The sequence below is a fragment of the Mustelus asterias genome, chromosome 9, assembly GCF_964213995.1.
Source record: "Mustelus asterias chromosome 9, sMusAst1.hap1.1, whole genome shotgun sequence".
NCBI classification, from domain to species: domain Eukaryota; kingdom Metazoa; phylum Chordata; class Chondrichthyes; order Carcharhiniformes; family Triakidae; genus Mustelus; species Mustelus asterias.
In genome coordinates, this window is record NC_135809.1 from 17,655,468 (window position 1) to 17,671,585 (window position 16,118).

A 16,118-nucleotide genomic window follows, 5' to 3' on the forward strand; every position below is an offset into this window, starting at 1 on the left:
TCATAGCTAGGATGTAGAGAAAGATCATCTTAATATAAGGTAGGTCCATTGACAGTGGTGCATGGGCAGCACAGCAGCGCAGTGCCTCACAACAGCAGCCAGGAACCCGGGTTCGAATCCAGCCTCAGGTGACTGTCTGTGTGGAGTTTGCACATTCTCCCCATGTCTGTGTGGATCTCCTCCGGTTTCCTCCCAAGGTCCAAAGAAGTGCAGGTTAGGTGGATTGGCCATGATAAATTGCCCCTTAGTATCAGGGGGATTGGCAAAGTAAATACGTGAGGTTATGGGGTATAGGGCCTGGGTGGGATTGAGGTCAGTGCAGACTCGATGGACCAAATGGTCTCTTTCTGCATGTAAGGATTCTATGAAAAGTCCAATGGCAGCAGGGAAGAAGCTGTTCTTGAGTGGGTTGGTACGTGATCCCAGACTTTTGTATCTTTTTCCTGACAGAAGAAGGTGGAAGAGAGAATGTCCGGGGTGCGTGGGGTCCTTGATTATGCTGGCTGGCTTTCTGAGGCAGCGGGAAGTGTAGACAGAGTCAATGGATGGAAAGCTGATTTGCGTGATGGATTAGGCTACGTTCACTACCCTTTGTAGTTTCTTGCAGTCTTGGGTAGAGCAGGAGCCATAGCAAGCTGTGATACACTTGGAAAGGATACTTTCTTTGGTGCACCTGTAAAAGTTGGTGAGAGTTGGTGAAAGTTGCCGAATTTCTTTAGCCTCCTAAGAAAGTAGAGGCATTGGTGGACTTTCTTAACTATAGCATCGGTGTGGAGGGACCAGGACGGGGTGTTGGTGATCTGGACACCTCGAAACTTGAAGCTCTTGGACACTTTATGCGTCCAGATGTACATTTATCTGGATGAGGCATCCAACTGTTCCGTGGGCCAAATAATAAAAGACTACTGGTCAGATTTTCAGGGAGTAAGACTGAAACGGTCGATTTTATTTGGCACAAAAACCAAGACCGTTGATTTACGAACAGAGGCCATCCAATGGAAAAGCATATAATACTCTGTTGTTGCCTGTGTAAGAAGGCCAACCAAGCAGCAAATCTACATGGCTGATGTACCCAAGTGGAATAAATTGCTCCTCACTGTGTTTTACATTTTTATGTAATTGGTGTCGGTTAATTTTATTTCAAGGCAGATTTTTTAAATTGAGCTTTAATGGCTTTGGAATGGGCACCAACATCTAAACCGTGTCCTGAAGCAATATATCTACAGGGCCAAGCCAACCCCACCTATTACTGTCAAGAATGAGTTATGGAGCTGGCACCAGTGGCAATTGTTTGTTGGCAGGATTGGGAGCATTGATACCAGTGAAAGCAATAACATTATTTTCCATCTGGTTGCAATGACATAGCTTACCATCAATATGTTTCTGATTTCAGACATCACTGTGACAACAAGTAGGAAAGAGTTAGCCTGGGCTTACGGTGGGTGGCTGTGAAAAGGTTGGGTTACTGGTATCACCGACAGTTCATTTTCCACTCTAGTTGGTAGAAAAAGGGAGTAAAAGATTTTTTAAAAGGCCAAATTTACAAAGAAAACTGAGAACAACTTGAGAACTTTTGAAAACGACGATTAACTACAGATCTTCTGTGGAGGGGGGGGGGGGTTGGGGGCAGGGGGGCGGGGGGGGGGGTGGCAGATTACAATCACATACGAAAGATTTGCTGTCTTCATTTTCTCTCAAAAACTACCTCTGGATCACCAAAGCGGCACAGTGATTAGCACTGCTGCCTCACAGCGCCAGGGACCGGGTTCGATTCCCGGTTTGGGTCACTGTCTGTGCGAAGTCTGCACATTCTCCCTGCGCCTGCGTGGGTTTCCTCCGGGTGCCCCGGTTTCTTCCCACGGTCCAAAAGACATATTGGTTAGGTGCATTGGCCATGCTAAATTCTCCTTCAGTGTACCCAGACAGGCGCTAGAGTGTGGCAACTAGGGGATTTTCACAGAACTTCATTGCAGTGTTAATGTAAGCCTACTTATGACTAATAAATAATTTTTAAAAATACCATTAAGCATCCCCCACCTGAAAATGTTCGGCCATTGTCTGATAACAAAATTGCTCTCAGTCACAATCCCTCCCAGTTAGACTAGCTGCTGACTCTCACCATTTAGTTTAAAGTTTATTAGTGTCACAAGTGAGCTTACATTAACACAAAATCCCCTAGTCACCACACTCTGGCGCCTGTTCGGGTACACTGAGGGAGAATTTAGCGTGGCCAATGCACCTAACCAGCAAGCCTTTTGGACAGTGGGAGGAAACCCGAGGAAACCCACGCAGACAGAGGGAGAACGTGCAGATTCTGCACAGACAGTGACCCAGGCCAGGAATCGAACCTGGGGCCCTGGCGCTGTGAGGCAGCAGTGCTAACCACTGTGCTACCGTGCCGCCCACATGTAGGTTCACATGCAGCCACTCAACTGTGATTGCAGAGGGTTGTCAGTACTCCCCACAGCCAGGCGACATTTTGTTCAAACAAAAGCCAAATATCTTCCTCTCCCTTTCCCCATCCTCCACCCATCTCCTCACATCGCACCCTCAGTACTCACTTGGAAGATTGTGCACAGTTCTGGTCTCAATATTGCAAAAAGGTGGTGAGTTTTGCAGTTCCTTTACAGCTGTCAGCACAGCCAGAAATAGGCACAAAGACCGCTAGTGTTTTAAAATCTTTAACCAAGAGAAGGAATTTTAGCCCCTGATAGGCAGACACGGACTTTCGAGCCACCTAATGGCATGTGTCGGATCCCCAACAGCATCCCGGCCCTGGATCACAGGGAGGGCTGGCAGGGCTAACTGCCCACAAGTGGCAATTATAGACAGGGTCTAACTGTAATCATTGACGTCGAAGTGAACCACCAAAACAATGGAACTCGCTTTAATGTCTTCTCTGAAAGACAACACCTCCAACAGTGCAGCACCCTGAAAGTGTCATATCAGTTCATATGGTCAAACCATAGAATCATAGAGTCCATGCAGTGCAGAAGAGGCCATTTGGCCCACTGAGTCTGCACCAAAAGAGTATCATACCCAGGCCCTCCCCCCTGCCCCATCACTGTAACCCCACACATCTACCATAGCTAATCCACCTAACCCACACATCTTTGGACACTGAGGGACAATTTACCATGGCTAATCCACCTAACCTACTCATCTTTAGACACTAAGGGACAATTTATCATAGCTTATCCACCTAACCTACACATCTCTAGACACTAAGGGACAATTTACCATAGCTAATCCACCTAACCTACACATCTTTAGACACTAAGGGACAATTTACCATGGCTAATCCACCTAACCTACACATCTTTAGACACTAAGGGGCAATTTAGCATGGCCAATCTACCCTAACCTGCATATCTTTAGACACTAAGGGACAATTTACCATAGCTAATCCACCTAACCTACACATCTTTAGACACTAAGGGACAATTTACCATGGCTAATCCACCTAACCTACACATCTTCAGACACTAAGGGGCAATTTACCATAGCTAATCCACCTAACCTACACATCTTTAGACACTAAGGGACAATTTACCATGGCTAATCCACCTAACCTACACATCTTCAGACACTAAGGGGCAATTTAGCATGGCCAATCTACCCTAACCTGCATATCCTTAGACACTAAGGGACAATTTACCATAGCTAATCCACCTAACCTACACATCTTTAGACACTAAGGGACAATTTACCATGGCTAATCCACCTAACCTACACATCTTTAGACACTAAGGGACAATTTACCATGGCTAATCCACCTAACCTACACATCTTTAGACACTAAGGGGCAATTTTACCATAGCTAATCCACCTAACCTACACATCTTCAGACACTAAGGGGCAATTTAGCATGGCCAATCTACCCTAACCTGCATATCTTTAGACACTAAGGGACAATTTACCATAGCTAATCCACCTAACCTACACATCTTTAGACACTAAGGGACAATTTACCATAGCTAATCCACCCCTAACCTACACATCTTTAGACACCAAGGGACAATTTACCATAGCTAATCCACCTAACCTACACATCTTTAGACACTAAGGAACAATTTACCATAGCTAAGCCACCTAACCTACACATCTTTAGACACTAAGGGACAATTTACCATGACTAATCCACCTAACCTACACATCTTTAGACACTAAGGGGCAATTTAGCATCGCCAATCCACCTAACCTACACATCTTTAGACAGTAAGGGGCAATTTAGCATGGCCAATCTACCTAACCTGCATATCTTTGGACACGTTGAGCTTGAATTCAGAACATTCTGACTCTGAAGGAACCAACGTTAAATGGTATGCATAAAAGGGAAGTTATATCTTTATTTCTCAACGGCAATGCTGTGTGGTGTATTTTGTTTCCAATCTAAAGCTGATTTTTAAAATAAATTGTATAATTAATTCCCATATTTTATCTCATGATAGGTTTAGGGGTGTATGTGTAAATTTGTAAAGGCGGTGGCATGTTATTGATAATCTTTACATGTCTATCCACACACAGTGACCTCGGCTGGAACAACATTGAATTCATTCATCAGGAATCATTTCTTTCTTCATCGTCTTTAACCAAACTGTAAGTCTCCGGCGACTTGAAATTCTCTTTCAGTAATATTTCCCGATATATTAATTTTCCTCAACCAGGTCATGTATAGGAAAGGTGCAGGGGAGGTGGTGGCATAGTGGTATTGTCACTTGACGAGTAACCCAGAGACTGCCCTGAAGACCCGGGTTTGAACTCCAACACGGTTGGTGGTGAAATTTGAATTCAATAAAAACCTGGGATTAAAAATCCAATGATCACCAATTGTCGTAAAAACCCATCTGGTTCACTAATGTCCTTTAGCGAAGGAAATATGCCATCCTTACCTGGTTTGGCCTACATGTGAAGCCAGACCCACATCAATGTGGTTGACTGTCATTCAGTTCAAGGGCACTTAGGGATGGGCAACAAGTGCTGGCCGTGTTAGCAATGCCCACATCCCATGAAATAATAAAAACATGAGTTTTGCCACAGCAGATGTGAGGCCCAAAGTTTAATACATCAATGTTTAATTGATTCACTTATAATTCCATGCAGTGACCTCACCTTCAACCTTCTGTCATCTCTTCCTGTGTCCGGACTAAGTGGATTAACACATCTAAAAATAACCGGCAATCAAGCTCTACAAGATTTGTTACCAATAGAAAGCCTCCGTAACTTGAGGTAGGTACACAAATACCCCCACTATTTCAACTTTATTCTTTGACGCCAAGAGATGGATTTGCCATGCAAGTAATTAATAGGGGAGCTGATAGCCCAGTGGTATTATCACTAGACTATTAATCCAGAAACTCAGCTAATGTTCTGGTGGCCCAGGTTCGAATCCCGCCATGGCAGATGGTAAAATTTGAATTCAATAAAAAGTATCTGGAATTAAGAATCTACTGATGACCATGGACCATTGTTGATTGTTGGAAAAACCCATCTCATTCACTAGTATCCTTTAGGGAAGGAATTCTGCCATCATTACCTGGTCTGGCCTACACGTGACTCCAGACCCACAGCAATGTGGTTGAATCTCAACTGCACCTTGAAATGGCCTAGCAAGCCACTCACTGTATCAATTGCTACAAACTCTCAAGTGCAACTAGGGATGGACAATAAATGCGACGCCCATGTCTAATGAATAAAATTAAAGAAAGGTTGGGGTTCAAGGCAAGAATTGGCCAATGTTCTGTTGTACAATATATCAAATATAATGAAAACAATGTGTAATAGCGCCCTTTACATAAGAACATAAGAACTAGGAGCAAGAGTAGGCCAACTGGCCCCTTGAGCCTGCTCTGCCATTCAATAAGATCATGGCTGATCTTTTCGTGGACTTCGCTCCACTTACCCGCCCGCTCACCATAACCTTTAATTTCTTTACTGTTCAAAAATTTATCTGTCTTTGCCTTAAAAACATTCAATGAGGTAGCCTCAACTGCTTCACTGGGCAAGGAATTCCACAGATTCACAACCCTTTGTGTGAAGAAGTCCCTCCTCAACTCAGTCCTAAATCTGCTCCTCCTGATTCGAGTTTCACCTGCCAGTGGAAACAACCTCCCTGCTTCTATCTTATCTATTCCCTTCGTAATCTTATATGTTTCTATAAGGTCTCCCCTCATTCTTCTGAATTCCAATGAGTATAGCCCCAGTCTACTCAGTCTCTCCTCATAAGCCAACCCCCCCAACTCCGGAACCAACCTAGTGAATCTCCTCTGCACCCCCTCCAGTGCCAGTATATCCTTTCTCAAGTAAGGAGACCAAAACTGTACTCAGTAGTCCAGGTGTGACCTCACCAGCATCTTACACAGCTACAACATAACCTCCCTTTAAAAATACAATGATTTTATATTAAATAAAAGAAGGATTTCTGCAGTGATTTATTTTGTATTCCTGCATTTTACATGCTTTTATGTTCAATTCACAGGGTGCTAGAAATGCCATATGCTTATCAATGTTGTGCTTATGGACCTTGTGAAACTTCCTACAAACTTACAAACCAGTGGGATAAAACGGAGAACACCAGTGATGATGAAGTACATAAACGGGATGCTGGAATGCTGTCTGGTCAAGGTAATAGTTAACCGTACCATTCATTCTACTAACTATTGAAATTTAGCTCCAAAGTATTGTATTTCAGTTTATTCTAACCATTCCTGCAGTAAAATGAAAGCACCTTTTTATAACTTTTCATTTGCCTCCAAGCAAGGAGTGGCATGATCTTAGGCTGTTAAGGGAGAATGAGGAGGTGATAGACAAGAGCTATCATCAGGTGGTCACACCAGGGCCACGGGAGGAGGCCAAGTGGGTGACGGCCAGGAAGGGTAAAGCTCGGGTGATTGAGAGCACCCCGGTGGATTTGCCCCTACACAACAAGTACTCCTGCCTGAGTACTGTTGGGGGGGGACAGCCCATCTGGGGGAAGCAGCAGTGGCCATGTCTCCGGGGTGGAGTCCGGCCCTGTAACTCAGAGGGCTAAAGAAAAGAGGAGGAAGGCAGTATTAATCGGGGACTCGACAGTCAGGGGGACGGACAGGCGATTTTGCGGAGGCAGGCGGGAGTCTCGCATGGTGGTCTGCCTCCCTGGGGCTGGGATCCAGGATGTCGCTGGGCAAGTCCCAGAAATCCTGAGGTGGGAGGCAGAGGAGCCGGAGGTAGCGGTACATATTGGTACCGCTGATGTGGGAAGGAAGGGGGAAGGGGTCATGAAAAGAGAGTATAGGGAATTAGGGAGACAGCTGAGAAGGAGGAAAGCAAAGGTAGTAATCTCAGGATTGCTGCCTGTGCCACGGGAAGGTGAGGACAGGAATGGAGTGAGGTGGAGGATGAATGTGTGGCTGAGGGACTGGTGCAGGGGGCAAGGTTTCAGGTTCCTGGACCATTGGGACCTCTTCAGGGGCAGGTGTGATCTGTACACAAAAAACGGGTGGCACTTGAATCCCAGGGGGACTAATATCCTGGCAGGAAGTTTGGCTAAGGCTACTGGGGAGAGTTTAAACTGGATAGGTTGGGGGGAGGGGATCAAAATGAGGTGACTGAGAGTGAGGAAGGTAGCTCGCAAACAGAGAAGGGTTATAGGCAGTGCAAGAGGGCGGATGGACAGGGAATAGAGAAGGGGAGAGCTCAGACCAAAGGATTGAGATGTGTTTACTTTAATGCCAGGAGTATAGTGAATAAAGGGGATGAGCTCAGAGCGTGGATTGATGCCTGGAAGTATGATGTGGTGGCCATTACAGAGACTTGGATGTCTCAGGGACAGGACTGGATACTCCAGATGCCGGGATTCAGATGTTTCAGGAAGGACAGGGAGGGAGGCAAGAGAGGGGGTGGAGTGGCACTGCTGATCAGGGATAGTGTCACAGCAGTAGAGAAGGTGTATGCTGTGGAGGGATTGTCCACCGAGTCTCTGTGGGTGGAAGTTCAGAGTGGGAAGGGGCCAGTCACTTTGCTGGGAGTTTTCTATAGGCCGCCCAATAGTAGCAGGGAGGTGGAGGAGCAGTTAGGGAAACAGATCCTGGAGAGATGCAGTAATAGCAGAGTTGTTGTGATGGGAGACTTTAATTTCCCAAACAGAGATTGGAATATCCCTAGGGTAAGGGGATTGGATGGGGAAGAGTTTGTTAGGTGTGTTCAGGAGGGTTTCCTGACACAGCATGTGGACAAGCCTACAAGAGGAGAGGCTGTACTTGATCTGATACTGACCAATGAACCTGGACAGGTGTCAGATCTCTCAGTGGAAGAGCATCTTGGGGATAGCGATCAAAACTCTATCTCCTTTAGGCTTGCATTGGAAAAAGAGAGGATCAGGCAAGCTAGGAAAGTGTTTATATGGAGTAAGGGGAAATATGAAGACATTAGACAGCAAATTAGCGGAGTAAATTGGAAGGAGGTATTCTCGGAGAAATGTACTGAAGAGAGGTGGCAGTTTTTCAAGGAATGTCTGTCTAGAGTTCTACAGGACAACGTTCCGAGCAGACAGGGAGGTGTTGGTCGGTTAAAGGAACCGTGGTGCACGAAAGCTGTGCGGGACCTAGTCGAGAAGAAAAGGAAAGCGTGCAAAAGGCTCAGAGAGCTTGGCGAAGATAGGGATTTAGAAGAGTATACGGCTTGTAGGAAGGGACTAAAGAAGGAAATTAGGAGAGCCAGAAGGGGTCACTTAAGGAGAACCCTAAGGCGTTCTATAAATATGTGAAGAGTAAAAGGATGAGACGTGACGGAATAGGGCCTATAAAAGGTGAAGGCGGGAAAGTCTGTACGGAACCAGTAGAAATGGCAGAGGTGCTCAATGAGTATTTTGCCTCGGTTTTCATAGAGGAGAAGGACCTGGGTGGATGTACTGCGGGCGTGCGGAGGACTGAAAGGATTGAGTATGTGGACTTTAAGAAAGAGGTTGTGCTGGAATCTTTGAATGGCATCAAGATAGATAAGTCGCCGGGTCCGGATGGGATGTACCCCAGGTTACTGTGGGAGGCGAGGGAAGAGATTGCAGAGCCTCTGGCGATGATCTTTGCGTTGACGATGGAGACGGGAGAGGTGCCGGAGGATTGGAGGATTGGAGGATTGCGGATGTGGTTCCTATTTTCAAGAAGGGGAATAGGGATAGCCCAGGTAATTACCGACCGGTGAGTCTAACCTCAGTGGTTGGTAAACTGATGGAGAAGATCCTGAGGGACAGGATATATGAGCATTTAGAGAGGTTTAGTATGCTCAAGAATACTCAGCGTGGCTTTGTCAAGGGCAGATCGAGCCTTACGAGCCTGGTGGAGTTCTTAGAAAATGTGACTAAACACATTGACGAAGGGAAGGCGGTAGATGTGGTTTATATGGATTTTAGCAAGGCGTTCGATAAGGCCCCCCATGCAAGGCTTCTAGAAAAAATGAGAGGGCATGGGATCCAAGGGGCTGCTGCCTGGTGGATCCAGAACTGGCTTGCCCAAAGGAGGCAGAGAGTGGGTATAGATGGGTCTTTTTCCAAATGGAGGTCGGTCACCAGTGGTGTGCCCCAGGGATCTGTTCTGGGACCCTTGCTGTTTGTCATTTTCATAAATGACCTGGATGAGGAAGCGGAGGGATGGGTTGGTAAGTTTGCCGACGACACAAAGGTTGGTGGGGTTGTGGATAGTCTGGAGGGATGTCAGAAGTTACAGAGGGACATAGATAGGATGCAAGACTGGGCGGAGAAGTGGCAGATGGACTTCAACCCAAATAAATGCGTCATGGTCCATTTTGGTAGGACAAATGGGATGAAGGAGTACAATATAAAGAGAAAGACTCTTAGTACGGTAGAGGATCAGAAGGACCTTGGGGTCCGGGTCCATAGGACTCTGAAATTGGCCCCGCAGGTGGAGGAGGTGGTTAAGAAGGCGTATGGTGTGCTGGCCTTTATCAATCGAGGGATTGAGTTTAGGAGTCCGGGGATAATGATGCAGCTATATAAGACCCTCGTCAGACCCCACTTAGAGTACTGTGCTCAGTTCTGGTCGCCTCACTATAGGAATGATGTGGAAAAGATTGAAAGGGTGCAGAGGAGATTTACAAGGATGTTGCCTGGATTGAGTGGCATGCCTTATGAGGATAGGCTGAGGGAGCTCGGTCTTTTCTCCTTGGAGAGACGAAGGATGAGAGGAGACCTAATAGAGGTGTATAAGATGTTGAGAGGCATAGATTGGGTGGACTCTCAGAGGTTTTTTTCCCAGGGTGGAAATGTCTGCTACGAGAGTACACAGGTTTAAGGTGCTGCGGGGTAGGTACAGGGGAGATGTTAGGGGTAAGTTTTTCACACAGAGGGTGGCGGGCGAGTGGAATCGGCTGCCGTCAGGGGTGGTGGAGGTGAACTCTGTAGGGTATTTTAAGAGACTCCTGGATGAGTACATGGAGCTTAATAGGATGGAGGGTTATAGGTAGGTCTAGAAGGTAGGGAGGTGTTCGGCACAACTTGTGGGCCAAAGGGCCTGTTTGTGCTGTAGTTTTTCTATGTTTCTATGATGGTTAACTCTGCTGCCTCACAGCGCCAGGGACCCAGGTTTGATTCCCGGCTTGGGTCACCATCTGTGCGGAGTCTGCCCGTTCTCCCCGTGTCTACGTGGGTTTCCTCCGGGTGCCCCTGTTTCCTCCCACAGTCTGAAAGATGTGCTGGTTAGGTGCATTGGCCATGCTAAATTCTCCCTCAGTGTACCTGAACAGGCGCTGGAGTGTGGCAACGAGGGGATTTTCAAAGTAACTTCATTGCAGTGTTAATGTAAGCCTACTTGTGACACTAATAAATAAACTTTGATGAAAGATTTTGTCTTGTGATACAACGTTACTGTATTCTAATCTCAGTGTTACTGAATATGGGGCGTGCTCTTAAAAAAAGGCATATTTGAGAGCAAAACCTTGCAAGATAATGTGAGAAAGTTGCAATATTTATATGGTGATTCTTTTTATTGCCTGTTAATGAAAAAAGTCCAACAACAGAATGTTTTTATATGCAAGACTATGCATAACGACAGTTGAATTATATGCAATGTGCAGATGATCAGGATCTTGATGATTTGCTAATCGACTTTGAAGAAGATGCTAAAGTCCACCATTCTGTCCAGTGCACACCAACTCCAGGTACATTCAGTGGAATAAGTCTTTATTTTGTAATCTTAGGGTGGGATTTTCTGGCCCACCTGCTGTCTGGTCCTGCCGGGCCACCCAAATCTCCGCAATGGGGGCCGGAAAATCCCAGCCTAAAGTTTTTTTTCAAAAAAAGAAAACTCCGCGTCCTGACTCCCAGAGCGTCTCAATAATGAGAAGCTGGTCACAGAGACCAGAAAGAACAGGATTTGATCCCTGGCCTGCACTGGGTTAAGCGGTGCCAGCCACGAGAATGGTTGGAATGGGCCATTTGAGCTCAGAATCGTGAGGATGTGAGCGTGAGAACTCCACATGGCTCTCGCTTAATTCCCATCAAAACATTCCATTGGCAAACAAAAGGTAAACTTAGAACTTACGTCAGGTAGTTCTTCACACAAAGGGCAGGATTCTACTGGCACATCCGCCTAAGGTTCATATAATCCTGTCCGAGGCCAACGGGGAATGCCGTTCTCTGAGCCTTGCCCGCCCCCGGTATCGGGGTGGGCGTGCCGGTAAGATTCCAGCCAAAGTATGATCAATGCATAGAGTGGAGTTCTAGACAGGCAAATATCCTAGAAAAATGTTGGAGATGGGTAAGCATAGACAAGTCTAAATAACCTATCTCATTCTCATCCATTTTGTGACGTTTCAATATAATTTGAAGTTTTTGATATGGTTGATCATACCTTCCTCTTCCAACATCTCTCCACCATTGTTTAACTGGGTGGGACTGTACTCACCAGCTTCATTCTTACCCATCTAATCCATCTAATGGCCAGAGCTTCAATGGCTTCTCTTCTTGCTCCATTAGAGAATCATAGAACCTCTACAGTGCAGAAGGAGGCCATTCAGCCCATCGAGTCTGCACCGATTCTCTGACAAGCCCAATCAGGCCCTATCCCGGTAACCCCTCTAATCCCCCCCTAACCTACGCATCCTGGGACACTAAGGGCAATTTGGCATGGCCGAGCAATCTAACCTGCACATCTTTGGAGTGTGGGAGGAAACTGGAGCACCCGGAGGAAACCCACGCAGACACGGAGAGAATGTGCAGACTCCACGCAGACAGTCATCCAAGGCTGGAATTCAACCCAGGACCCTGGCGCTGTGAGGCAGCAGTGCTAACCACTGTGCCACCATGCCGCTTGGGCTTGGTTACCTCTGGTGTCCAGCAGGGATCCTATTGCATATTTGCGTGCTGCCTCTCAGCAACACCATCCAAAAGCACAGCGTTAGTTTTCACACATTCACTGACAACACCCAGCTCCAGTGCAGCATTACCTCTCTCGACACAGCTACTGTTGCTAAATTATCAGGCAGCTGATCTGACATCCAGTACTGGATGTGCAGAAATTTCCTTCAATCAAATACTGAGAAGGCTGAAGGTATTGTTATCCGTCCTGCTCCAAACTCTGCTCACAATCAACTATCAACGTGATCGCTCTCCTGGCCATTTGTCTGAAACTGAATCAGTCTGTTCACAATCCTCTGGGCTATTTGTCATTGAGAGGAGATGGTCATATTCACACCATCACTAAGACAACCTATTTCTACCTCCGTTAACATTACGAGACTTCACCCCTGCCTGAATTAATCTGCCATTAAAAATCCTCATTCATACCTTTTTAAATCATAGAATCCTACAATGCAGAAGGAGGCCATTCGGCCCATCAAGTCTGGACCAATCACAATCCCACGCAGCCCCTATCCCCGTAGCCCCACGTATTTACCCTGCGAGTCCCAGCAGGGTAAATCTTTAGATTTTACTATTCTAACGTACTCGTAATTGATGCCTCATCATCTACCCTCCTTAATTTCAAGGTCATCAAAAGCTCTGCTGCTAGTGTCCTATCTTGCAGCGAGTGATCTTCACTAATCACCCCTGTGCTCGCTAACTTACACCTGCTTCCAGTCAAACAGCTCCTTGATTTTAAACCTCTCAACCTCGCTTTCAAATCAATGGCCTCACCCCTCTCAATCTGTTCCAGCCCTACAACCCTCAAATATCTGCGCTCATCTAATTTTGGCCTCTTACGCATCCCTGATTTTAATTGCTCCATCATGGTTGGCCATGCTTTCAGCTGCCGGGGCCCTAAGCTTTGCAATTCCCTCCAACAACCGCTCTGGCTCTCTCTTTCTTTCTTTAACATGATCCTTAAAATTTTTCTTTGACCAAACTTATGGCCATCTGCCGTAGTAACAGCGTTATGGGCGTGGTGACTAATGTTATTTTGTAATCTTAGGACATTTTCTCACATTAAAGGTGCTATATAAATGTAAGTTGTTGCTTTATTTAACAATTATGTTCAACATTCTAACCTGACTTGACATATCCCATCTTGCATTGAATTTGGAAAAAGTAGCATGGGGCGTGTAGGGGTGGCACGGCGGCACAGTGGTTAGCACTGCTGCCTCACAGCCACAGACACCTGGGTTCAATTCCAGTCTTGGGTCACTGTCTGTGGGGAGTTTGCACATTCTCCCCGTGTCTGCATGGATTTCCTCCGGGTGCTCCGGTTTCCTCCCACAGTCCAAAGATGTGCAGGTTAGGTGGATTGGCCATGGTAAATTGCCCCTTAGTGTCCCAAGATGTGTAGGTAGGGGGATAGCGGGGTAAATATGTGGGGTTACGGGGATTGGGTGTGGGTAAGATGCTCTGTCGGAGAGTCAGTGCAGACCCGATGGGCCGAATGGCCTCCTTCTGCACTGGACGGATTCTAAGATTTATTGTTTTAATTCTATTTAAATAAAAAAATGGGCTTTTATTGTATCAACTTTTATTGTATCAATTGAAATGTTGTTAAGTTATCATTCCTTGAAAGGGTTTCCTTTTGGAGATATATTGAATTTCAACCTGAGGGGGGATTTTAATTTAGTAAAATTGAATGTAAAATTAAAGTGTAAAATGGGTGATGACGAATTAAAGCCCAATTTGCAGGTGTTTACACATTCTCCCTGTGTCTGTGTGGGTTTTCACCCACAGTCCAATGATGTGCGGGATAGGTGAATTGGTCATGGTGCAAAGAAAATGTCCCTTAGTGTCTCAAGATGTGTAGGTTAATGGATTAACCATGGTAAATGTATGGGGTTATGGGGATATAGTGGGGAGAGGGCCTGGGTAAGATATTCTGTCAGAGAGTCGATGCAGGCTCGATGGGATGAATAGCCTCCTTCTGCACTGTAGGGATTCTGTAATTTTCTAACAAAAGATTGTGTGATTTCAAGGAGAAATTAGATGTTGCTCTTGGGGCTAAAAGGATCAAGGGATATGGGAGGAAGTCAGGATCAGGATATTGAATTCGATGATCAGCCATGATCAAAGTGAATGGCAGAGCAGGCTCGAAGGGCCAAATGGCCTACTCCTGCTTCTAGTTCCGATGTTTCTATGCTACCATTGGGCGAGAGGTAAAACAGGCTGGAAATTCATTGTCATTGGCTTTACTTCAATGCACTAAGAGTCAAAATTACTTCCAGTCTGTGGATTTTTCTTGGTATGAAGTGAAAATGATAACATATTAACATCAATTAATTTAAGTTCTTCTTCATTTTAGGACCCTTCAAGCCCTGTGATCACCTGTTTGGCAGCTGGATGATACGTCTTGGTGTGTGGACCATTGTTTTCCTCTCTCTGGTCTGCAATGGTTTAGTGGCCACAACAGTTTTTGGATCTCCAGTGCTCATTTCCGCACCAAAACTTTTAATAGGTCTTCTGTCACTAGTTAACGCTCTAATGGGGGTTTATAGCGGTATTTTGGCAATTGTGGATCTGTGGACATTAGGCCAATTTGCAAAATATGGAGCATGGTGGGAGAATGGAATTGGATGTCAGGTTGCAGGTTCTCTCTCTGTTTTTGCTTCGGAGATGTCCATTTTCTTGCTTACAATTGCAGCAGTTGAACGCAGCCTATCCACCAAATGCGACGTGAAGCAAGGAAAAACCCTGGGTGGCACCAAGATAGCAGCCACCTTCTGCGTGATTCTGGCGTCCATAATAGCAATGCTTCCACTGTTCCACATTGGAGATTACGGGATTTCTCCACTTTGCTTTCCTTTACCCTTTGGGGAGCCGACCACTTTAGGCTTCCTCGTGGCTCTCGTTTTGCTGAATTCTCTTTGCTTCCTTGTGATGACGATAACCTACACAAAGCTTTACTGCGGTTTGGAAAAGGGAGACTTGCATAGCCTGTGGGACTGCTCGATGGTAAAGCATGTTGCCTGGCTGCTCTTCACTAATTGTATTCTGTACTGCCCTGTGGCTTTCCTGTCCTTTTCCTCCTTGCTGAACCTCACGGTCATTAGTCCGGAGGTAATCAAGTCAATACTTCTCGTGATTCTACCATTGCCTGGATGCCTCAATCCCCTGCTTTACATTCTTTTCAACCCACATTTCAAAGATGCTCTCGGACTTCTGAGAAAACATGGTCATTTATGGAGGAGATCAAAGGAGAGGAGCCTGGCTTCTATAAATTCAGAAGACGCAGAGAAACAGTCATGCGATTCTACTCAAGAACTGGTGACACATCCAGGCAGCAGAACTGCCGCTGGCACATCCTGTGACTCGGGAAACAATACCTTCAGTCCATCCACTTACCAGGTGATGGAGACCTGACAAGAAGTCATCAGTAAATTCTGTTTGCTGTCATTAGATTGTAATGGCGAAGGACCCAGAAAATAATTCACGCAAGATTAAACTGGTTTGCTTCCGATAGTTCTAAACATTCTTTTTTTTAAACAGTGGCACATATTTATGCATGACTCCTTCCTACCAAAACATTTAAACTGCAAAGGACGTGGCAGGGAGATCAAATTACGTGGAAAACAAAACCTTACCGACCAGAAGATCGAAGTAATACTTAGCTTCTTCACTCCAGAATGATATGCTGGTACACTGGTCACTGCAATTATTTAACCAATTAAAAAAAAAACCTTATCATTTATTTGAAATTTAAGTTCACAGATAAGAG

General features: G+C 45.7%; 1 protein-coding gene across 1 annotated transcript in view; it reads left to right on the plus strand.

The window, feature by feature from the left end:
* LOC144498517 (leucine-rich repeat-containing G-protein coupled receptor 5-like) overlaps window positions 1-15,858 on the plus strand; it is a 172,366-nt gene extending 156,508 nt beyond the window's left edge. The window contains exons 14-18 of the mRNA XM_078219744.1: window positions 4,528-4,599; window positions 5,104-5,229; window positions 6,479-6,624; window positions 11,065-11,148; window positions 14,706-15,858. Coding sequence (XP_078075870.1) covers window positions 4,528-4,599; window positions 5,104-5,229; window positions 6,479-6,624; window positions 11,065-11,148; window positions 14,706-15,763 — 1,486 coding nt within the window. The 3' untranslated portion in view covers window positions 15,764-15,858. The remainder of the gene's footprint in view (window positions 1-4,527; window positions 4,600-5,103; window positions 5,230-6,478; window positions 6,625-11,064; window positions 11,149-14,705) is intronic.
* Window positions 15,859-16,118: the final 260 nt, after the last annotated feature.